Source organism: Cyprinus carpio, chromosome A8, assembly GCF_018340385.1.
Source record: "Cyprinus carpio isolate SPL01 chromosome A8, ASM1834038v1, whole genome shotgun sequence".
Lineage (NCBI taxonomy): Eukaryota > Metazoa > Chordata > Actinopteri > Cypriniformes > Cyprinidae > Cyprinus > Cyprinus carpio.
The window spans coordinates 20,193,273-20,217,640 of NC_056579.1; the positions used below are offsets into that span (position 1 = coordinate 20,193,273).

A 24,368-nucleotide genomic window follows, 5' to 3' on the forward strand; every position below is an offset into this window, starting at 1 on the left:
CCACCACCATTAATTGCATATAGATTACCTTGAGGACAGCTTGATATTCCTTGAGATGTTTAGTGGTTAAGGTCTAATGTGGGATTCAAATGCGGAGGATGACCATCTTCCCAGTAGCTTGATATCTGATGTTTGAACTCCAAGTTCAACAGCAGTAGTGGCCGGTGTATAGAAGCAGTGACAGAGTGCAGCATCTAAAGGTGACTACATGGAGCAGAACCAGCCGAAGAGAGAAAGGCCCCGATAGGCCATGAGAGAACGGCTACAAGATGCCGTAGAGAGTATAGCTGCTAAGGCCATGACGGTAGCCTGTGAGAGGCGGTGAAAGAGTAGATGTAATGAATAGGTGTGACACCACCACCAGTATTTGCCTAATTTACCTTAAACACACACACACACACACACACACACACACACACACACACACAGAAACACACACTTAAAAACAGACACACTAAAACACACACACACACACACATTACATTATGTTGATAGGCAACATACATTTCTATAAACTGTGATGTGAAACCCTTGTGCGTAGATGACCATGATAGGCCATTGTATGTGAAAAACCATGATAAACTAAACATGGGGAGCATGTGAGAAGTAATCACCACCAGTAGTTTGATAAGAGTATTATACTGTACCTTGAGCATTACGTGAAATTGTTTAGAGCAGGGATCGTCAAATCTGGCCCACGAGATCCACTTTCCTGCAGAGTTTAGCTCTAACTCTAATCAAACACACCTGAGCATGCTAATCAGTGTCTTCAGGATCATTAAAAAAAAAAAAAAAAAAAAAACATTAAAAAAAAAAAAAAAATCACAGGTAGGTGAGTTTGATCAGGGTTGGTGATTATGTATGGAGTTGGTTGTCCATGGAGGGATTTGTTTGAGGATGGTTTGTTTAGTGATTTTTATTGACGTACGTTGGGGGCGATCATGTACATAGCAGCTTGATGGCAGATTACAGGAATTCTAAACCACTGCATTGAGTAAGAAAGGTCATTAGTTTAGGTTAATTGATAGGAGGCAGAATTAGGGTTCTAGCAGTGACATAAGAGCATATACACAGATACATAATTCTTTAGGCTAGACTCCTGCGCACGCTTGATAAAACTCCATCTAACTGCCAGAACCCGCAGAGGAAACCTATCCTCCCCAAAAATAGAAAATGTGCCAGATCAGCATGACCATAAAAGAGATACTCAATGTTAAGCGACAGATACTCAATGTTAAGTCCCCAATAGGCTGTGACATGTGAAGGCCACGATAGGCCAAACTTCATAAACAGTAATGGACAATCGTACCTGATGACCACCATAGCAGAGTTATGCAAAGTGCCACAACAGTCCATGTAATGTGAAGCAGCAACAGCCAGGTAAGACCAAACAAGCCTCAATTATAACTTAAAGTCCGCGTGAAATCAAAATTGACTTTACTAGCGCACGTTGCTAATATTGATGTAAACAATCTGTGCAAGTTAACCCGCTGAAAAAGAAAAAAGTCATCGTCTTTGTAATCCTTAATCAAAATCTGAACATTTACTTCTGCTCTGGAATGGCATTCCTTTTCTATTGTTTTGAGTTTGATTGCTTTTGTAGAATACCTTTAAACACACCCCTCCAGCCATTAGTTTGCGATGAGTGAAAGACAGAGACCAGGAGCGCAAACAAAAACCATGCCCTCTATTCAATATTCCGTTTCAGCTGGAAATATATCACCACACTGAAATAAAGTCAGCAGCGACTTCCGGTTCACATGGACTTTAAAGATGAGCCGAATCTTACCTAGAACTCAAATGGAAGACGACCATATACATCAGCTTGATAGAGCCTGCGTTCATAAAAGCACCAGTCCAAAGAGTGACCTGTGTAAAGATGAGATGAGAGCCATGGTTCTCTGCTTCTGCAGCCATGGAATTCCCATAAAGCAGACTCCATTTAACCATGGGAACCCGATGAGTGAACCCTTGCAGAAGGATAAGAATGCATTACATTTAACAATGATGCCTTAATACTTAGCCAATTAAACTTCAGTAGCTACTGAATCCTGTAAAAGCATAAAGATAGCCCTTACACAAACATTTTTGTATAACTTTAAAGCAGATGTTATGAGTGAACATGCACTGTCCAGGACATTAAAGTCACATAGCATAAACTAAATTAACAGAATAGTGATAATTATAACTTCCAGGTCCAAACTTTGACAAAGTTTTAGGAGGAAATCCGGAGAGGAAGTCATCTATAGATAGGAAGTACATAAAAACATCAGACTTAAAGAGTGCAATTTCCAAGATGGAATACTTTAATGCTCACCACACAGAAAGAGCGCCAGCTAGTTATTTATCAGAGCAAACTAATGCCACATAGCTAAGCTAGAGCTAATCACCTTAAATATGTCCTGAGAATAGTAAAAGAATAAGGATTGGACGAAAGCATGATAAAATGCTTAGTTAGTCGATATATTGTGTATTGGGAACACTTTAGTGTTTGAGCATGCAAGAAAACGTGTCCATTTATGTTCATGCTCTTATTCAGTGGATGCTCGTGCAGAAATAGACAGCGAGGACCTCTTTGCAGAAATGGTCTATGCAACAGGAGACTAAAGTTGTAATACTTACCCCATTTCAGTACAAGGCATTCAGGAATTATTGTAGATAGACGCAAATGAAACAATGACTGAATAAACAGACAAAAGCATATGATTAAGACGAAAAAAAACTTTATGGTGTGCTAGACATAGCATATTTTTCAGAAAGGAATAATGCAAGCAACGATCTTTATCAGTAGGCTATAAAGATTGTAAGCCTTTAATAACGAGTCTCAAAATGCCTCATTACAAAAGAGTTGTTCCAAACATTGAATGTATTAGTTTGATTAACATCTTGATCATGCAGTGCTAGTCTGCTAGATAAACAATCATGCAACACCAAGCGCTTTGTCTTAAACGGGAGTAAATAACCTTGCAGAGAATAAAATTTATGCCCAAGTGCCACAAGTCCATAAAACAAAAGTGATACTTATAAAGGTGTAGGCTGATGAAGTGATAAAGGTGAGATGCCGAAGGAGACCGTCAGCCTTGTTTCCGACTGCAGGCCCAGAGAGACTTTATGCGTGCAGGTTCACGTGAGCGTAAAGATGAAATATTTTGTTGATGGAGACCCAAGCAGCGCCGACTCGACAGCTCGGAAAGCACCGGCGTTGCCACGTCCTCGAATTTTCCGCGGAATTGGGCTATTTTAACACTGTTGCTGCGGGTTGCTGTACATGTCCGCGGGTTGAAGCGACCCCAATAATGTGACATTTAGCGCCTGGAATATGAATTTTTCCGGGGAACCCTTCTCGAAATGCGACTGGTCTAGTTTTGAATAGCAATTGGCGGTTTTGAAAAAACCTGGCAACAGTGGAAAGCACTCGGAACTCTGCCAATGTTTCACCTTCTCTGCCGAGAAAACTCCGAAGCCTGTGTATCATCCAACATTACTAAACGACCAAAAACATTCCCGCAACACCAAAGCAACGCCAACGATCTAATGTGCATCTTGAGAGCAATGTCAAACTTGCAATAGTTTGCAGGAGACAAACTTAACTATGTGCAAGTAACCCAGGAAAAGCCAGGCAATAAGTCGAGCGACAGTTTGAGCAAAAACTTCGCGGCAGTATCTGCAAACACAATGAAGTGTGAGTAGAGGGCTTTTATATTCCTCGTGTTAAGTGCCGATTGGCTAGATCTAATTGTAATTTGATGTCGCATTAAAGGTGCGTTCGACTTCATGAAGCGCTGCGCAAACCGATCGGAATCTGACTTGAAGCAGTGCAGGCCGGTAAGAAATTTTGTCTTACTTGAGATGGGGCAGACGCCACATGACTGTCACGTGTCATCAAAGTATCGCGAGAGCGTTTCGAGAGCAGCCAGATGACTCAGCCGCCGCAGTTTCTCCAGAGTGACTGCACGAGCGCTGATGATGACACAGCTGTTTCATGATTGGCCAGATTCACCGCATGACAATGATCATGTGTGTTTCGGTTTATTCTAACCTTTCAGTTCCAATAATGGCCACAAATATGTGTTTTTAGGAGGTAAAAAGTTTTTTTTTTTTTTTACTGTAGTCGCACTGTTGTATTGAGTCACGTTTATCATACAACACTGATAAAAGCATACCCCCACTTTATTAGTATTTAAAGAGTATATGATTATGTTGAACTTTATTCTTGCAATGATGGCGCTGTATTAAACAGTACATAAAAAGTGTTTCTGTTGATCATGATAACGTTTCTGAAACATCTGTGTATTTGACAAATATTGCATTTTATTCACTTAATCTGTGATAAAGTATGCAAACACCGCGTGAGTGTCACTAACGGGAGCAGAAAGTGTCCGGCTTGACGTGTCTGTTTTCAACTCCGCCCCCGACTGCAACAGGCTGCTCTCGTTGACCGCCGTCTGTAGCCGTGCTTCAAGTCGAACGCACAATTTGTCTTTCTATTAGAGTCTTCCGATGACGATTTGATTTGTATGCTAATATTGTTCTCAAATATTTTTAAATATTTTTTATTGATCTGTTTTAGTTTGCAGTTATAATTTGTCGAGATCACAGGTGTGGCATATCAAAATGCTGATTAGACAGCATGATTATTGCACAGGTGTGCCTTAGGCTGGCCACAATTAAAGGCCACTCTAAAATGTGCAGTTTTACTGTATTGGGGGTCCGGGGAGTCAGAAAACCGGTCAGTATCTGGTGGGACCACCATTTGTCTCATGCAGTGCAACACATCTCCTTCGCATAGAGTTGATCAGGTTGTTGATTGTGGAGTGTTGGTCCACTTCTCTTCAATGGCTGTGTGAAGTTGCTGGATATTGGCAGGAACTGGAACACGCTGTCGTATACGCCGATCCAGAGCATCCCAAACACTTGTCCGGTGAGTATGCTGGCCATGCAAAAACTGGGATGTTTTCAGCTTCCAGGAATTGTGTACAGATCATGAGGTGATGGTTGTGGATGAATGGCACAACAATGGGCCTCAGGATCTTGTCACGGTATCAATAAAATGAACCTGTGTTCATTGTCCATAACATACACCTGCCGTACCATAACACCACCGCCACCATGGGCCACTTGATCCACAACGCTGACATCAGCAAACTGCTCACCCACATGACACCATACATGCTGTCTGCCATCTTCCCTGTACAGTGAAAACCGGGATTCATCCGTAAAGAGAACACCTCTCCAACGTGCCAGACGCCATTGAATGTGAGCATTTGCCCACTCAAGTCGGTTAAGACAACAGAATGCAGTCAGGTTGAGAGCTTCCCTGAGACGGTTTCTGAAAGTTTGTGCAGAAATTCTTTGGTTGTGCAAACCGATTGTTGCAGCAGCTGTCCGGGTGGCTGGTCTCAAACGATCTTGGAGGTGAAGATGCTGGATGTGGAGGTCCTGGGCTGTTATGGTTACACGTGGTCTGCGGTTGTGTGGCCGATTGGATGTACTGCCAAATTCTCTGAAACGCCTTTGGAGATGGCTTATGGTAGAGAAATGGACATTCAGTTCACAGGCAACAGCCTTGGTGGACATTCCTGCAGTCAGCATGCCAATTGCACGCTCCCTCAAAACTTGCGACATCTGTGGCATTGTGCTTTAGTTTAGTTTAGTTTAGTTTATTTATATCAGGACAATGTGCAGTTACATTAAAAAAGATGGCTGCACCAGATTTAGCATTATGCTTATTTCCATCTGTAGTCCTACACAATTAAAATTACATAAGTTAAAATGACAAAGGCAATTAACATATAAAAAAAATTATATAACAAAGACGGTTAATACAATATAAAAAGACAGTTTACAGAGAAGGTACAATATACAAATATAAAGTGCAAATTACCAATTTGTGTGCAAAATTAGCTAGTTGCAATGTTATAAAGTACTAAATATATGGAGTGCAACAGTTTGTATTTTTTTTTAACACACAAGACACAATACAGTGTAAAAGCCATCAGATGGTACCCGCTAGGGTATCATCTGATGGCCAGATACCCGTCTGGTGCTTTTAGTGTGAACAGGACTGGTGGTCTAAGAGCCAGTCTTTGACTGTCCGTGAGAAGCTGTAAAAATCTGCAGTTTTCTTTAGATTGTCTGGAAGCCCATTCCATTCTTTGATGGCTTTATAGGAAAAGGCTGATTGAGAGAAGGCAGACTTTCTTTTAGGTACATTGCAATCACCCCTGGATACAGACCTCAACGATATTACCTGCTGGGGAGAGAATTCACCTTTATTACTGACCATGCTCCTCTGAAATGGATGTTCACTGCAAAGGACTTAAATGCTCCTGTCATACATTGGTTCTTGGATCTAAAGGATTTCCTCTTCATAGTGGAGCATTGATTGGGAAAACCCCAAGGAAATGTTGATGGCCTGTCACAGAGGGAGGAGTGCCTTTGGCAATAGCCTGGAGCTGAGGGGAGGAATGTGTGGCAAGCCAATGTTGGAAGGAGGAACCCCTGACCAAAGGAGCAGGCCCCGGGTAGAAAAGTAATTAATCATGAGTACTTCCACCTGCTCAACCTCCATGGAACCACCCACAGCTGCAGCCAATGATGGCCTAATGGAGGTAATCAAAGCTAGGATCTCTGCTTCAGTCTTTACTTGAAAGAAGAATAACTCGAAAAAAAATTGCAAAGCTTGTACAAGGGAACTCATAGTAAATGTCATACAAAAGTATTTCCGGTATCCTCTTTCCCTCGTCCCTGCTGCACTAGAACCGTTTCGTGGATAATTGCAGCAAGTCTGATCTGTGCAGCGCTTACAACCAGTGGCCTGTAGCACAAAGCGAAACGAACTAACTCGGTAAGTTTTGAGTTGACAAAAACTGACAAACCCAAACCGGTTTAGATCAGCTGTTGCAAAACTCTGTATAAACATTCTCTGTTAACTCGGGTTTGATCCAGAGTTTGTGAGGCACATGCACCTGAAAGTGTGACACGTCCGGTGTCCTGACATTTTATCCTACCCGTCAGATTTACCAGGGTTTACTGCCCAAGAGCACATCAATATTGCATCCTTTTTCTCATGCTGAACAACAATATTTAATATATCTGCATTACAGTAAGGGTAGGTTTAGGGTTGTGGTAGGTGTAGACTTTAATAAAACACAATCTAATTGGTAGAATTTTTTTTTTTTTTATTGTTTTCCTGTAGCTGTGTCCCTTCTAGCTACAACCGCGAATATAAGACTGTCTTATTACTGTCTTATTGTACTACCCATTGTTTTAATGGGAGGTAGCAAAATCTGACAGGGTAGCACAAATCGACAGAACACTGGCAAACAACCAATCACACGGAACATGGAAAGCATCAGTTTGATTGACTTCTCGCGAGAGTCAGTGCAATTCACTTCTCTGACAGTATGAGACAGCGGTTCTCAATTCCAGTCCTCGCACCCCACTGCTCTGCACATTTTGTATGTTTCTCTTCTCGCTTCAGATGTTTGTTCTATTTGAACGTAAGTGCCCTGTGAAGTGGACATCACAGGATATTCTGCCATGATTCCAGTTTGAAGCAAATGTATATGTTCCATTCAAAGTGCATTGAAGTGTGCGAGACATGAATTTATACTGTATTTATTTACAGAGGACTGGAATTGAGAACCGCTGGTGTTGTCATTATAATCCGTAATTATGTCTCCACTGGATGCAACAAATGCCTCATTTATAATGGGTTTTATTGGTTTTGTCTCTGTGCTCCGGGACACACGGCATCACAGTATAATAAGGGGGTAACATTTCTGTCACACACTTGAGGTATTCGGCCAATCACAATGCACTAGATAGTTGGCCAATCAGAGCACACCTTGCTTTCCAGAACGATGAGCCTTGTAAAAATCCATGTGTTTCGGAAAGGCAGGGCATAGAGGAGAAACAATAATGTACAGTATGTGGAAAATGTGTTATTTGAAACTTAAACCACATAAACCCATTTCATTACACCAAATACACAAAATAATGGTCTTTTTAGCAACATCATATGATCCCTTTAATGGCAGTCAGTGGGTGTTGTAGTTCATCGGTCCGTCCATAATAAAAAGTGCCTCACATGGCTCCGGGGGATGAACAAAGGTCTCCTGTAGAGAATCGATGCATTTTTGTAGGAAAAATATCCATATTCAGAACTTAATAACTTTAATCTAGCTTGTGCCAACAGTTGTACACGGAAGCAGATCCTGGAAGATGACAAAAGATGTCGGCGTTGCACATGCAATCTTGTGAAAACCAACATTTGTTAACAGGAGCAAAGGAAGCAAAGTTTCCCAACTTTAGCAAAGGTAAACCAGTCTCCTCTTGGCTTTTATCGAAATCCGCTGACATTCTTCTTTACAAATCCTCGTATTTTACTTCTAATTCATGACCTTTGTTTTGATCTCTCCCCTTCGCTACAGCGTTCATCACTTCTGAGTGGCGCATACGCAACTCTCAAATTATTGCCTGGATACCATTCTCAGACCAATGGGCAAACAGAGAGGAAGATCCAGGAAATTAGGCACTTTCTTTGCACCTATTCCCAAAGCCACCAAACTCCCTGGCACGGGCTCCTTGCATGGGCCAAGTATGCTCAAATTCTCTTCGTCAAACAGAGACTGGATTAACACCATCACAAACTCTCAACAGTGAATCATTGGTTCTGGGAACAAAAGGTGTTTTTTTTTTTTTTTTTTTTTTTTTTTTTTTTTTTTTTTTTTTTTTTTTTGGTAGTCATACAATTTTGGCACATAATAATTAACATACAAGCATCTATAATGCATGAAAATAACTTTTTTTTTTTTTACTTCTATTTTTGTTAAATTCATGGTTTATATCAGATGGTCAATGTGCTGATAACAAGTAAGCTGCTAATTTTGCAAACAGTCATGAACAGATGAATAATTTTTTGATAAACTGAAAGAATAGAAAAACAAATTGATACACTGTTCCTATTAAAGCTACAGCTTTCTGAGTTGTGGTGACAAACTTGAATCTTTGCTTTTCTTTTTAAAATTCAGTGTGTTACATGTTCTCTGGCTTTGTCTTTGTTTGGTGTTTGGACTTTCATTTTCAATTTTGCATTACCTTTGTGTATTACCTTTGTTTTCAGTGTTTCGCCCCTGTGATTTGTTCCTGTTTCCTTTGTTGCCTGGTCTGTTCCCTTATGCTAAGTTCACACTACACGACATTAAACATTGGCAGATCGATGTGCTGTTCAGTCTACATGACTTGATTGTCTGTCTTTAATTGTTGTGGTGTTCACACTACGTGACTCTATGTAAATGATCCAGGGGTTACACATTACACCAGTGGTTCCCAACCACGTTCCTGGAGGCCCCCCAACACTGCACATTTTGGATCTCTCCTTTGTCTGACACACCCAATTCAGGTCTTGGAATCTCTCCTAATGAGCTGATGATTTGAATCAGTTGTGTTTGATTAACATGGAAAACATGCAGTGTTGGGGGGCCTCCAGGAACATGGTTGGGTACAACTGCACTACACAAACTGACAACAACTCTGTCACCCAACGACTCTGCAAACCACGTATTGTCACGAAAACACACAAAAAATTGGAAAGGGAATGACGTGAAACAGGAGTTGTTTATTTGAAAATGGATGTCTGGAAGAAATTAGCGCTGCAATCTGTTTACTCTATTAAAAATTTTGCTCCATTTATTGTGTCCAAACTTTTTAAGCCATGCTGCTGCTGTTGTTTTTCTTCCGGTGACTTCAACCCATGTCTTGCTCTCTCATTGGCTGTAGCTCACAACACCTGACACCACGTAATGTCGAATCGGCTGACCGGTCCAGATATTTGGCATGCTAGATATTTGTTTGCCGTCAGTGAGGTGTCGGTGACGCATCAGTGAGCCTCTTTGATGCGTTGTTGTGTAGTTCACACATAAAGACTGCAGAGTTGATCACCCACTGATTTAAATCGGGCTTAAAATCCCTAAGTGTGAACTTGGCATTAGCCTCCTTTGTTTGTTCCAATGGCTACCCTCATTTGTTGTCATGGTAATTATTTTGACCACACCCTCTCCTTGTTAGTTTCTATGGTAACTCATTAGTCTTTTTCTCTCCTGCCTGTATTTACACCCCTGTGTTCAGTTGTTTTTAGTTGGTGGTTTTCTTTATTTTTCAGGTAAGCTGTTGCATGTTTGTAATTCTGCACGGTTTTTGTCCTATTTGGATTCTCTTTGATCCTCGCTTCACCTTGTTCTTGCACGCGTGTAACACAGTGCATATTGACATATTTATAAGTTATGTAAGCTGGTTTCTCCATATGGAAAGAAAAAAAGTAAAAGAGAATGTAGATGTGTACCTTATATTACTCAGTTATTGAATATTTAATCATGAGGGGGGCATGTTGGGAACTTCTCATTGGTTGCTTCTTAAAGTCTGCAAGAACCTGTAGTGCAGGGATAGGCAACTTCGGTCCTGGAGGGCCACTGTCCTGCAGAGTTTAGCTCCAACCCTAATTAAACACACCTGAACAAGGCAATCAGTGTTTTCGGGATTACTAGATAGATACAGGCAGGTGAGTTTTTATGAGGGCTGAAGCTAAACTCTGCAGGATAGTGGCCCTCCAGGACTGGAGTTGCCTATCCCTGCTGTAGTGGCTACCAACTTAAGTATTTTAACACATTTCCAACTGAAATGGAATACTAAATAGAGGGTGGGGTTTTATTTTTGCACTCCTCCTCTCCATCTCTCTCTTAATGAATAATTTTGGGGAAACAAAGGGTGCTTTATAAAGCCTGTTTCACAATAAGATACAGTAAGACTGTAAATATTGATCAACTTTAAAATCTTTCAGATCTAGCAAGTGACTGTAAGGCTTACACATCATATTGGCTAAACATATTTACATCACTATAAATAAGTTAACAACTGGATGCACTGTTTGCCAGAGTGTACAGTGATGTGGCAAAGATGTTTCAGGCATTATGGGAGGCATTTTGGTGACTGTATATTTTTATTTACATTTCCTAACTGTACTAAATGAACATCAGTGTGAACTTTTTAAAATCGGTTACAGTATGTGAACTGATGTTAACACAATTGGTACAATACAATTTGATGATTACGTTTTATCAGTTTTGGTCTCTCAGGTTTGGTTATATACTGTATATGTTAAATTCAATAGACAAATGTGGCAGTTCTCATAGGGAATCCTGGTAATGGAATTATGTTCTATAAATTATTATAAATTAATGCCTAATAAATGCAAACCCAAAACATTAAAGCAGAATTTTAGTGTAGTGTGCATTAACTTTTCATACATACATTATTTTAAAACAGATTAGCATTAACTGCATATGTATTGTTTAAATAATTCGTTTAACTGTAATATTAATAAAGCAATTTTTTATTTTTAACATTTGGACATGTAGCCTCTTTGAAATACTCTAAACTAGACAATACTTTAAATACTTAGAATATAATTTTTTTTTTTTACATTTAAAAATTTACTATACAACCTGTTTTCTGCTAAATACTATTGAGTATTGAGATTAGTATTATTAGCATTAGTATAATTGAGTATTGAGATTAGAGATTAGTATATAGCATTGAGATTCTAAAATCAAAGATACTGTGAAATAAAATTGTGAATTTAAAAAAAAAAAAGAATAATATTTGCATCAACTCCTAAGAAGTTTTTCAGGAATTTTGAAGTGTTTGCACAAGATTACATATTAACTTATTTTTACACAGATGTCTTTACTTTCAAAATTTGTTTGCAGGGCGAGTCGTATTTGATTGTGTCATCAGAAAACAAACCGTATAAATTTGGATCATCTAGTCAAAAGCTACATGTACACTTTTGACAGCGACAGCAGAAGTATGTTCTCTCTCCGTGTCCTCCTGCTTACCTGTAAGTTTCTTACATCTAATTAAATAGAAAAATCAGATGCATGTGAACACTAATGTATAGTTGCACTTTTAGACATTTGAACAGCTCTGTTCTGGGTTAAGTTTAGGGTTGAGGATGGTGTGAATGACTTTAAGATTACAGGGATTTTAATCATTTAAATCTTCTGTTGCTTTCTTACAGTGGTGCTTCTGAACTTCAGATTGCTGACATCTGCAGGTATTTAATTTATTCATGAACCACATCAACAATCCGCAGTTAAACAAAGATTACCTAATTGTTAAGTCTAAAAGATCAGACAACAGGCTGTATACATAAATACTGATTAAATTACATGAAAATCTGTCAGATCTAGCATGCAATACCACATGCATTGTAAAAAACTGGATGCAGTGGTTGCCAGAAGAATGTTGTTTCTTCTTCTTCTTCTCCTCCTCCTCCTCCTCCTCCTCCTCCTCACTTGGTATTTTCCCAATGTAGTATCTGGAGTTTATTGTTCTCTCCCCTATAGTTTATTAATCTCACCTTGTTACAAATGACTCTTTAATTTTTCAGAGACTGTAGTTACATGTGATGGGTTTGTCCAGCATCTCAGTTGTGGTAATATGCGTCACAATAATCTAAAGTTATTTAATATGTATTCTATTGTTGTTATTGTTGTTGTTTTCATTATATAATGATGTTTTTCTTCTGTTCAGATACTGGGGTGATCAGTGTACAATCAGCAACCTGTGGCCGCACAAGCAGCCAAATTTGCAGCGTTGGACGACCACCGTCTGAAACATCTAATACTCAGTGTTCAATAGATGTCCCTGCGATCTTCAAACGGTAAGATATTTTTCATTGACTTTTTGCTTGTGACTACAGACGGAATACTAACTACAAGACACCATCCCCCTGCACTGAGACAAATCAATGACTCGCTAACAACCTGAATGAGTTTTATTGTAGATTTGAAACCCCCCCCACACCCAGTCTGACCATCTCTCTACACAACCGAGCAAACAGGTCTGTGGATGATGCAATCAACATGGGATTGCACTTCATCCTGCAACATCTGGACAAAACAGGAATTTATGTGAGGATCCTGTTTGTGGACTTTAGTTCAGTTTTCAACACCATCATCCCAACAGACCAAACTGACCCAGCTCTCTGTTCCTAGCTCTATCTGTCAGTGGATCACCAGCTTTCTTATAGTTAGGCAACAGCTAGTGAGACTGGGGAAATTCATGTCAAACAGCCGCTCCACCAACACTGGTGCCCCTCAGGGATGTGTTCTCTCCCCACTGCTCTTCTCCCTCTACACCAACGACTGCAACTATAAAGACCCCTCTGTCAAGCTCCCGAAGTTTGCAGACGACACCACAGTCATCGGTCTCATCCGAGAGTCTGCTTACAGACAAGAGGTTGAGCAGCTGGCTGTCTGGTGCAGTCTTAACAACCTGGAGCTGAACACGCTCAAAACAGTGGAGATGATAGTGGACTTCAGGAGAAACCCCCCTGCACTCCCCCTACTCACCATCATAGACAGCACTGTGGCTGCAGTGGAGTCATTCAGATTCCTGGGAACCACTATCTCTCAGGACCTGAAGTGGGACAATCACATTGACCCCATTGTTTGTTTAAAAGACCCAATAAAGGTTGTACTTCCTTCACCAGTTGAGGAAGTTTAACCTGCCACAGGAGCTGCTGAAACAGTTCTACTCCGCCATCATTGAGTCTGTCCTGTATCTTACTCAATTCTATTCCATTATCATCTATAGCACAACTGTTTATACAAATTATTTATGTGCCTATATAGTCTGTGTGTTGTTGTCTCTGTGTACTGGAAGCTTATGTCACTAAAATAAATTCCTTGTATGCACAAGCATACTTTCTGATTCTGAATAATTATGGGTAGAATTATGATTCTGTTGCTTACTCCGAGGCTAGCTTGCTTTATTAGTATATATTTCATTATATTATTTATGTCTTTATCCTTAAACAGGTGTAATGGACTGAGAGAGTGTGAGTTTAACACTCAAGGACTGGCACCAAAAGATCCATGTTTTGGCACCTACAAGTACTACACTACCAACTACATTTGCATCCCAGCAGGTTTGGACTTCTTCTCTCTCTTCCTCCAATTCCTGTTCTTTATCATGTCCTTCTCTGTGTAAATGTTTTCCGTCCTTCTTCCAGAAACAAGTGTGACTTGTCATGGTGGATACGGTTATTTGAAATGTGGTGAGTGATTTTTCCACATCTCTCACTTTGTTTCAAGAAATGGAATCACATGGATTACTTTAAGGACTATTTTTTTTTTTTATCTCCATATAGAAAACGGTAGGATTCAGATAAATACTGCAAACTATGGACGTACAGATAAAACCACCTGCTCTGAAGGACGTCCATCTGAACAGCTCCAAAACACCAACTGCTATTCACCCAATGCATTGGCTCCTGTGTCCAAAAGGTAGGTAGATAATTGTTTTCTTCTTCTTCTTCTTCTTCTTCAGTATAAGATAACAGGGAATGTTCTGGCAAGATTAAATGACGTTCTTCCAGTAATGTTATTATGTTTGTTTAAAGTTGTCTTTTTAATAGCATTTTCAAAACAACAGCACAAAAATGTTATTTATAAAATGTTCATGGAATATGTTTTTCTGAAACATTTTAGTTGGATGTTAGTCTAACTTTTTTTAAACATTTATACTTATTTTCTAGAACATTCAAAAGTAACATTTTCATTAGAATGTTCTCTTAAAGTTTTCTTTAACATTCACATAACTAAGAATTTTTTCTTTTTGTAAAACATTTTAAAACTTTCACAGAACATTCAGAAATAATGCTTTCATCATGTTAACATCAGGAAAATGTTTTAGAACATATTTTTTTTGCTAGCTGATGTAAAGATGCAATGACTAATGTAAGCCTTCCTTTTTTTGACATGTAAAGTTGCAATGGTCTGGAAAGCTGTGAGGTGTGTGCGACACATACAGTCTTTACTGATCCCTGCTTTGGCACATACAAGTACCTCGCGATCTCTTATTTTTGCCTCCCATCTGGAGTTTGTGAGTATTTTTATTTTATTTTATTTTTTTAATCAGATTTGCTCAGTTCATTCAGTTCTTTCCAGGTAGTGTTAGAATATTTTGATTTAAGAGACTTTTGAAACAACAGGCTTATTTAGTACAGCACATTATTCAAAGTTAAACCTTATTTCTCCCCTGCATTCCAGCAACCCTTGTGAAAAAAAAATACACTTCAGCATACTTTTAAAGAGTACTATTATGGATATACTGTGAACGTAATGTAATGTTTTTGGACATTTATTTGCATGATAATTACAATTAAATGAATATATATTATAGTTTAGATTTATTTTAGTTGAACTTGATTCCAGATGTGTATTATTATTTAGTATTTGTATTATTATTTAGTATTTATATTATATATATTTTACACACACACATATACACACACACATATACACACACATATATATATATATATATAATGTGTATATGTATATATGTTTTCTACAAGTGACTGTGCTCCAAAACAATGACAAATAATAGCATTTAAAAGATAAGCATTCAAAACTTAGTCTTTAACTTCCGTCAATATTAATCAATGATTTTGATGACATCACCCTGCACTTCAGCTTCTCATCAAACTTTAGGTCCAGTCAAATGATCTCTTAAAATCCAAAACACACTTTTAAGATTCGATGTACACTTAAAGTGCATATTAATTACTAAGCACTATTTTCACAAAGCAAAACACATAAATATAGGCTACCAGACTCCATTTTAATATGTGTATATAAGTCATGATCACGGTACACACTGCACACAGCATTACTCACTAAGCCTGTTTTACATTTATTTAAAATTTACTTTTTTATTTATTTATATCTTTTTAATTGCTTTACATCTCTCTGTTTACTGTAGGTTCAAGTATTGTCTGTGAACATGAGTCGACTGCCCTGAACTGTGGTGTGTATTCTGTTGTTACAGAGTATTACTTGAGTTTGTACAGAGTTTGACTAAATAGTGTTTATATGTATTTTTGTGTATATATATATATATATATATATATATATATATATATATATATATATATATATATATATATATATATATATATATATATATATATATATATATATATAAATATTTTTTTTTTTTTTTTTTTTTTTTGCATCCAAGAGACTATAAAATGTTGAATTGATGTTTTCAGATGATGGGACTGTCATAAGCATTCACAGCGCTAACTACGGCCGTACTGACAGCACCACGTGCTCTACTGGGCGACCTGCTTCTCAGCTTGCCAAAACTGACTGCTACGCCTTGAATTCTCAGACAGTGGTCACTAGTGGGTCAGTTTATGTGCAAATCTTCACATGTAATTCAGTCTTTGCCCTGCTGAAAAAACAACACAAACCAGCTAGGACCAGCTAAGATTTGTGTAGTTTTATGTGTTTTTTTCTTGAATGTTTTTTAAATTACTTTAATAATTATAATAAAAATCACTTTTTAATTAAGTGTTTTTTTTTTTCATATTTTTATCATTGTTTAGATGTGAAGGGAAAAAAAAAACAACTGCTCCATATTGGCCTCCAACAGTGTCTTCTCGGATCCATGTGTCGGCACATTCAAGTATCTTTACATCTCATACTTCTGCGTGTTAAAGTGTAAGTGTGACTGTACTGACCAATGATACCTACTGCATATGTGTGCTAGTTTTCTAATGTGTTTAGTTTTTGTTTGGTTTTACTCATGAACTCACTCATCAGACTCGATTGATAATAGTTTATTACTGTTGATCTGTGTTTGCAGAGAATGACCGCTGATCTTGTGGATTTGACCTCTATCAGCATCTCTCCAATTTTACTTTTTCTGAATTAATGCATCTAATATGGTATTTGCGGTCTTTCCTTTTGTAAAGACCTAGCAGGAGTATAATGGTAGAATACTACCATTGAATTCAGTTTTGTAAAAAACATTTCTATGGGCCTTGCTTGTACACTTTGTTGGGATTTTCCTTACAATAAATGCTTTGCAAATGGGAATGATGTGTGCATCTTCTTCTTAAATCATGTTGATTGTAAACACCAGCTTTACCTTGTCATCATTTACCAAGTATTAGGATAAAGTAACATTTACATATGTTACCATCATTGTAACAATACAAAGCTGGTTATCCTTTAACATATGAATTGCAAATCATTGCCCAAACCAACTTATCTTTCATTGGAAAAACTAAATGCTAAGTAAACATTATGGTGCAATCTTGCAGACCTTTTTTATACAAAATTTGCTAACTGTAATTTCCTTTTTTTTGTCCTACATTAATTTAATTATTTTTTTTTTGTTTTTTTATTGTGGGGGTGGGCGACAGGGTTTAAAAAAATTCAATCGGTTCACTCCAAGCAGAAGCAGTATTGTAACGCTTCTGTTCATGTGTTCCTTCTGTAATATTACTGTTCCTGAAACCGGTTTGCCAGTAATAATAAAATAGTAGTAGTAGAATAGTGTATTCTAAAAAAATTTAAATAATAAAAATATGAAAAAGTGGAGACGGCTAGGGCCGGCTCTAAGTGGAGAAACGCCCCTCATGTCCAGGAAACTTTATTTTTGTGATAGGACATTATAAAAAAAAAAAAAAAAAAAAATCTAAACATTAAATTAGTTAGCCTACATATTAAAATGACCAGAGATGCAGTTGTATTTTTCTTGCGTACGCCCCTTCACTGACAGAATTCTTGTAAAACATCCACGCCATATTATTGTAATTTTAGAAAGAAAACAAACTATACACATTTGGGGCTTTGTTTGCAAGAGAACACTAACTGAACTTTAACTTTAAACTGGCTTTACTCATTCAAGTTAATCCCATTTAAATAATTCAGTGTCCTCTTTAAAATTAATGTCTAAAAACATCACTACTTGTGTTTAAGAGTATGACGTTCATTAAAATACAGCTTAAGCAACACAGAATTGAACGCAAGAAAGCAGACTTACTCTGTATTTGGTGAAAACAAACTGCCAGTTTAATAACCATACAATAAAACCTGTAAATACCGATGAATTATTCTAAAAAAAAAAAAATATTGTAAAAAAAAAAAGGATGAAAAATGCACAACCAGCTAAAGTGGAACAAAGGGAATTATCAGGAAGGATGATTAGAGTTCACAACCCCCGATCCCCAACACACTCACATTCATTCACACACACACACACACAGTTACTCTCTGTTAGCAGCACACACAATCTTACAGTCACTCAGACACGCATAAAGGACAGGGTTTGATAATCAGTACATGTTAAATTCACAAACAAAATGACTGGACCTGCTCTAATGTCAGCATGCCACCCTGTGAGCCACCCCCACCCCCTCCCAGCCATGGGGGCTTCGCTGAGCGTCTTCCTGTGGGTGGTGATCATCACTCAGAAGGTACAGGGGAGCGGAGACAGGACCTGGATTTTGAGAGCGAGGTGGGTGCTGAAGGGTGGAATGAGGTGGGAGGGTTGGTGGAAGCCTTTTGTGTATTTAAGGTGGATGTGTGTGGGTGTCTGGAGATCAGTGCTGCTCCCCTAGTTCTCATTGTCGCCTGCTTCATCGCCCTGGTTTTCTGATGTCCAAAGCTGCAAGTATGAAAATGAATGAGCCAATCAAGCACTTACAACAGAAATATAACTGGTGCAGAATGAATGGTGGAGGACTTACAGTGAGGTTGTCCCTTAGAAGCTGCATGATCAAGGTGCTGTCTTTGTAGGAGTCCTCATTTAAAGTGTCAAGCTCAGCAATGGCTTCATCAAAAGCCTGTAACAGAGGCTCTGGTTTCTCATTTGGGCTCAATGAGCGTGAAATACACTGGTGCTTGTATTTGATTTGGCTCAAACAATGTTCATTGTAGTCAAATATATAAAATACAAATTTATATGATGAAGCGTAAGAGGCTGTTCACATAGGACACATTCTATTTTTCTTCATTCTATGCTATTTTTTTTTTTTTTTTTAACACGCACTAAGTGGATATCTCTGGCAACTGTACTGTCTATCACTACTTGGCAAGTTAAAAACAGTTCAACTTCTATGATGGGTCTCTGTCCAAATTTAATTAAATGCAAGAACTCGCCCTGTGTGAACGGCCGCTTATGCTGCTAGCATTTAAAAAGATACCAACCGTCTTAGCGAGGTGACAGGCATTCTCAGGAGAGTTGAGGATCTCGTAGTAAAAAACTGAAAAGTTGAGGGCAAGACCCAACCGTATAGGGTGTGTAGGCTGCATTTCCTTCTTACTTATCTCAAAAGCATCTTGGTAAGCCTTCTGAGAGTTCTCAACCGTGGCTGAAAGAACAAAGAGTTGATATTGTGTTAATTACATTCAAAAAAGCCAAATATATAATTAATTTAATATACTAATGTCACCGATCATCAGACAGATGGATAATAGTGTTGCAGTGAAATGAACGTTTTACCGAAACCAAAACTGAATATGAAGTTTCTTGAATTCAATTTGGGTAACTGAACTCATTATGCTGTTCAGGGCGTAAAGTTCTTCAGCAACAAGCCACTTCTCAATGTTTCAGCCGAACTAATTTTACATACTGCTACTCTAGAATCATTTTTGGTCACACTGAAGTGTATCCACACTGCTGATGTCTTCACCTGTTGTAGCTTTTTCACAGCATGTTAATGAAATAGATGCTAAAACAGTCAAAAGAAGAAGTGCTAATTAAACTTAACTGTGATCTATGATTTCAGATCTCTAAAAGTACTGCGCTGGAAACTTTTTTTGTTGTTGTCTGTTTTGGCCAAATATTTTTAGTTTCTAAAACTTCGGTGTATCATTCATAGATGGATAGACAGACTGATAGTTAGATAAATGAAAGACAAACAGAGAGACAGATAGATAGAACAGAAATAGACAGAAAGAACAACAGACAGACAGAACGATAGACAGATGGAGATAGAACACTATTTGTGGCAGCACGGCCCCCAATGGAGGGTGGGGAAATGTTTTTTTGTTTTGTATTATAATTCTAAATAAATGCTCCAATGCAAATATTTCAAATAGCAAAGAACTTAATTTACATAATTTAACATCTCCCCCACAAAACAACTCTACTTTTTATAGCACATTTAAAATTCCTTGTTTGAACATTCTATTTTACAGGCGCTCTGAAAAAATATTCTTGGAATCTAGATTCAAGGAGCAGACACGGAGCATCAGTTAAAGTAGGTAACAATACAGTTGATATCATTTAGCCCATGTCAGGGTATCTGCAGGTTTCTTTTTTTTTTTTTAATTAAATGTAAGACTTTTTACCACCTTTTTAAAAGATGTGCATAAAAAATAAAAAAAAAAATGAATATCGTAACATTAAATGGTAAAAAAAATACATATACAGGTTTTTACAAAAACTAATTTTTATAAAATGGTCTTCACATTTTTATGTGTTTGCTGCTTAAGAATATGGGTTGATTTTTGCACTGGTGTTAACAAAAACAGCAGACGGGCTGATTGAAAATGCAAATTCATTCTCTGCCAGTAGGAGGCACTTTTGAAAATGGCAGAAATAAAGTGGATTTCCACAGTAACAGCAAAGCAGCACTGCGCTAATAAACGCTACTTTATCAGACATTAAAAGTAGATAAGATAAAATGAAAATGCCATCAATACTTTTCTGAAAACAGTCGGTTCCCTTCAGAGATACATTCATATAAACACGCTGTATTTTGAGTTGTGCAGCGCTCATATTTATGCAATGAAATCATAGCCTTTTGAAGTTTAATCCAGCCATATCATGATTCCTGAATGCGTTTTGGACAAATCTGTGCAACTCTATTTGTGGCAGTCAATGTTGATATTGTGGCAGGCCGCCACAAATAAATCAATGTATGGAAAACACTGAAACGACAGACGATAGAATAATAGATAGATAGATAGATAGATAGATAGATAGACAGATACATTAGATAGCACTTACTGGTCTTGGATTCTCCAGACGCAACCTCAGATAAGTATCTAAAGTAATCGCCTTTCATTTTCAGGTAAAACACCTTGCTCTCTGCCTGAGAAGCATTGGGAATGAGGTACTTCTCCAAAAGACCCTGTCAAGACAGGTAAGGGACCATCAGGATTTTTGGTCAAACATAGTGAAACATGGAACAACATTTGACTCTTCCACTTTTAATACTGAGATTAAGCACTTTCTGAAAACTGAACACTAAATATTTTGTATTTAACTTCATGTGATGCCATCATTATAAAAGGTTCAGAAGATGAAGGGAAAGAAGTGCAGATACCAGCACATCATTGCAGATGTCCTGCAGCTCAGTCTCTATCTTTTCACGATACTCGCGTGCCATCTGTTGCTTCTTCTCGTTCCCCTCGGTCTTCTGCTCGATGCTGGAGATCACACGCCAGGAGGAGCGACGGGCGCCCACCACGTTCTTGTACGCCACAGAGAGCAGGTTGCGCTCTTCATTGGAGAGCTCCACACCACCCTCGGTAACAGACTTCATAGCGGTTGCCATGTCATCGTAGCGCTCGGCCTGCTCTGCAAGCTTGGCTTTCTGCACCAGGTCACTCTTGTCCATTTTTAGACTGAGAATCAGATAAGAGTATCACAATAATTCACAGAAAACCACTAAATTTGACATTTTGAAAGCACAAGACAGAAACATGTAACACACTATTGGCATTAATGGTCAAAAATTGATGATCAGCAGTAGTTTAAGTAGTTTTTAAGCATTTTGATGAACTGACATTAAATCCCAAGATCAGTATTTTAGTCTGTTCCGTTTTCATTTGACGTGCAAAACTTCTCTAAATAATATTTGTAGCGTGCCTCCCATCCAATAATTTTAATAAGTGTTGTGTTGTTACTTTTGATATGAAACTGTCTCAGCTTTCAAATTTTGTAAATTTAAGCATGAAAATATTGAACATCAGAAAGTGTTGAAAGGAACAGTACAACTTACTGAAACGTATCATGTCTCATGTAATCGCTCAATCTGTGTTTCAACCACGCAAAGACATCAATAAAGCAGCTTGTAAGCAATGTCATGTAAAGTTACATTTACACCTCAGAAAATTCATTCAGTGTCCATAAACTCCATCGTTAAACTCTAGATATTCATTACATTTTTACTTAACCTGTTAGTGATGTCTTGTTTAATGTGTGTTCGAATAAATCTGTCATGTAAACAAGTTATGACAGCCACGTTTAAATGTTTATATTTTCAGCAACAAATTAGACTACAAACATGACTATATCCTCCTGAGAATCATGAAAAAAAAAGTTTTGTGAATTTTGTTGTTTTTATGTTATTACATTGGTTGGCGCATAAGGAACAAATGTAGAAAAAACTAAAAAGATACTTTATTTTATATCCTTTGTAGAGGACGCCAGGACTAAGTTATTCAAAAAATTAAATAGGCATGAAAAGTCATGTATTGCAAAAACAATGATTCATTTTTTTCATTGACCAATAAGTTTTCAGATTTCAGACTATTTTTAACCAAACTTTGTACAAAGATGATTCTCAACTGTTATGAAAGATATAACAGAATGATTTAATATACTACTGTACTTTATGGAATGTGTGTGTAAAATAATTGGTATTCCCTTTCTATACAATGTCTCTATACACTGCATCTAATTTGCATATTAATGTATTCTTGGGGCAAACCATAATGAAAAAAAGAAGTGTAATAATTGGAGTAATTACTTGGCAACATTTCATAAGAATATCACATATTTCATAGGAATATTGATCTATAATTTCTTTCCATATTGACCCCAAAATGCCTGATTAACATGATGTTTGTCTTGGTGTCCTCTACAGAAGACATGCATGAAAACGATGCACTGTTTCATAACAATAAGTCATATTCCGATTTGAAAGCACATATTTTTCTGAGAGTTTTTACAATTTTTTTTAAGACAAACAATTTGAAAATTAGTGAGAATTAAATGATAATTACAAAATGCACAGGACATCTGGACTTAAACTGTGGCATGAAGAGTCTCAGAGAGATTAACTGAAATATAATGTCCTCTAAAGAGGACAGAGCTCTATTCCTGGGTCCCAGGAAGACATCAATAAGAAATTCGGATGAAAATTGTGTAATTTAAATCAATTCAGTATACAATTCAGTTCTGAGTGCTGATTTTGATGTCTAAAAATAAACTGATTTTAATAGTATGCACACTTTAATATCAAGGTACCAACTAACAGGATTCCCTAATTATATATATATTACAGCATTAATAGAGATATTTTTCCCTAATTAAACCTGACATGTAACTTACTGTACCTTCATATGCAATTGATTCGAAATCGGATCGGATAATGTGAACCGAAAGCTTGTGAATCGGATACGATTCATAGAATGTGTAACAAAACACATCCCTAACAGGTTTATGATCTCATTGAGAAGAAAGTGATGAGAAAGTGTCTAAAACGTAATGCACTACCAACAGAAAACATTACGGCTTCATGTTTAACACTCACTTGTTGTCACATTTAACAAGGCCTGTCTAAAGAGAATATAAAGTGAGAACCGCGACTACATAATAGATGAAAACGTATTTTTCTCAAACAAATCGAGCATTCAGGCCGTTGCTAAAATAATCGGCTTTAATAATTTGTCCTTTGCTCGATCGTGAAGTAACGTTACAGCAAATCGATTCGCTTTCACTGTCAGGCTAAGCTGATGTGAGCTAGCGCGCTAACCACACATCCTTTCACTGAAAGGACGAAATTCCCCGACAATATCTAATGGTTCTCAGCCTCCTAACGTTATACTATTATCTAACCCAAAATGCTGGCAGGGGGCTCGGATATTTCATTATACCGATTCATCGCGTCTGACAGACACCGAGGCCCGCAGCGCTTAGCACCCCGCTAAACCCCTCCGCTGCCCGCGAGGAAGAGCACAAGATCGGTCTCGCAATCAAAGCGTGTCAGGTAAGCCACATGGAGAGTCACAGAACGAATAAGAGAAATACACTCACGTTATAAACGGCGTTTGCTCTGACTTTAATCGTTAAAAAGACACAAATTGGGTCCCCGTCCTCCACCTCGCTCTTCGGTTGTTCTGGGCTAAACCTCTTCCGCTTACAGTGACGCTTCCGCTTCCTGCAAACCGTCCCCACTGTCTGAAAGTTTTTTCTTATGTAACATATATTTGATACCATGAATAACCCGTTTAGAAAATGCTGACCGACTTATTAAAACAATAACTAGTTAAGCACATTTGTAGTACACAGAGAGGAGCTAAAACAGTACAATGGTTCATATTAACAGATTAAAAAATACATTTGTGTTCTTAGCTGAGGTTTTTGAACTTGATTACTTTTTAACAGTTTGGAAAATACATGTGTGCGTTAGACATTTAGTGTTGGGTTTATTTGTAGATGAAGGTTTGTGAGATGTTTGGTGTGGGAGTACAGCAAGATTATCTAACCAG

At 37.9% G+C, this 24,368-nt stretch overlaps 2 protein-coding genes and 1 long non-coding RNA gene across 3 annotated transcripts; 2 read left to right on the forward strand and 1 right to left on the reverse strand.

Moving 5' to 3' along the window:
• The first annotated feature begins 6,627 nt into the window (after positions 1-6,627).
• Positions 6,628-8,693, forward strand: LOC122145950. Its single transcript, XR_006160681.1, has 3 exons — positions 6,628-6,847; positions 8,201-8,321; positions 8,436-8,693. It is a non-coding gene; the product is annotated as an uncharacterized LOC122145950 (long non-coding RNA).
• A 1,416-nt stretch (positions 8,694-10,109) lies between these two features.
• LOC109106023 (L-rhamnose-binding lectin CSL2-like) lies at positions 10,110-16,952 on the forward strand. Its single transcript, XM_042762708.1, has 13 exons — positions 10,110-10,165; positions 11,769-11,899; positions 12,080-12,115; positions 12,452-12,496; positions 12,595-12,724; positions 13,884-13,993; positions 14,078-14,122; positions 14,216-14,351; positions 14,834-14,949; positions 15,832-15,876; positions 16,121-16,259; positions 16,460-16,574; positions 16,720-16,952. Exons 2-12 carry the CDS (start codon positions 11,839-11,841, stop codon positions 16,569-16,571), a joined length of 975 nt encoding a protein of 324 aa, XP_042618642.1. The 5' UTR covers positions 10,110-10,165; positions 11,769-11,838; the 3' UTR covers positions 16,572-16,574; positions 16,720-16,952.
• A 958-nt stretch (positions 16,953-17,910) lies between these two features.
• Positions 17,911-24,070, reverse strand: LOC109105987 (14-3-3 protein beta/alpha-B). Its single transcript, XM_019119300.2, has 6 exons — positions 23,914-24,070; positions 21,197-21,497; positions 20,878-21,001; positions 19,071-19,234; positions 18,611-18,706; positions 17,911-18,528 (listed from the first exon to the last, which is right to left on the reverse strand). The coding sequence occupies exons 2-6, from the start codon at positions 21,488-21,490 to the stop codon at positions 18,478-18,480; spliced, it is 729 nt and encodes a 242-aa protein (XP_018974845.1). The 5' UTR covers positions 21,491-21,497; positions 23,914-24,070; the 3' UTR covers positions 17,911-18,477.
• Between the last annotated feature and the right edge of the window lie 298 nt (positions 24,071-24,368).

Coding starts and splice junctions, on each gene's coding strand:
- LOC109106023 (XM_042762708.1), top strand. CDS start 11,839: ATGTACACTTTTGACAGCGACAGCAGAAGTATGTTCTCTCTCCGTGTC. Junction 14,352..14,833: donor TTGGCTCCTGTGTCCAAAAG/GTAGGTAGATAA, acceptor TGACATGTAAAG/TTGCAATGGTCTGGAAAGCT. Junction 14,950..15,831: donor TTGCCTCCCATCTGGAGTTT/GTGAGTATTTTT, acceptor TGTTTACTGTAG/GTTCAAGTATTGTCTGTGAA.
- LOC109105987 (XM_019119300.2), bottom strand. CDS start 21,490: ATGGACAAGAGTGACCTGGTGCAGAAAGCCAAGCTTGCAGAGCAGGCC. Junction 19,235..20,877: donor GTCTGGAGAATCCAAGACCA/GTAAGTGCTATC, acceptor TTGTTCTTTCAG/CCACGGTTGAGAACTCTCAG. Junction 18,707..19,070: donor CCTGTCACCTCGCTAAGACG/GTTGGTATCTTT, acceptor CCTCTGTTACAG/GCTTTTGATGAAGCCATTGC.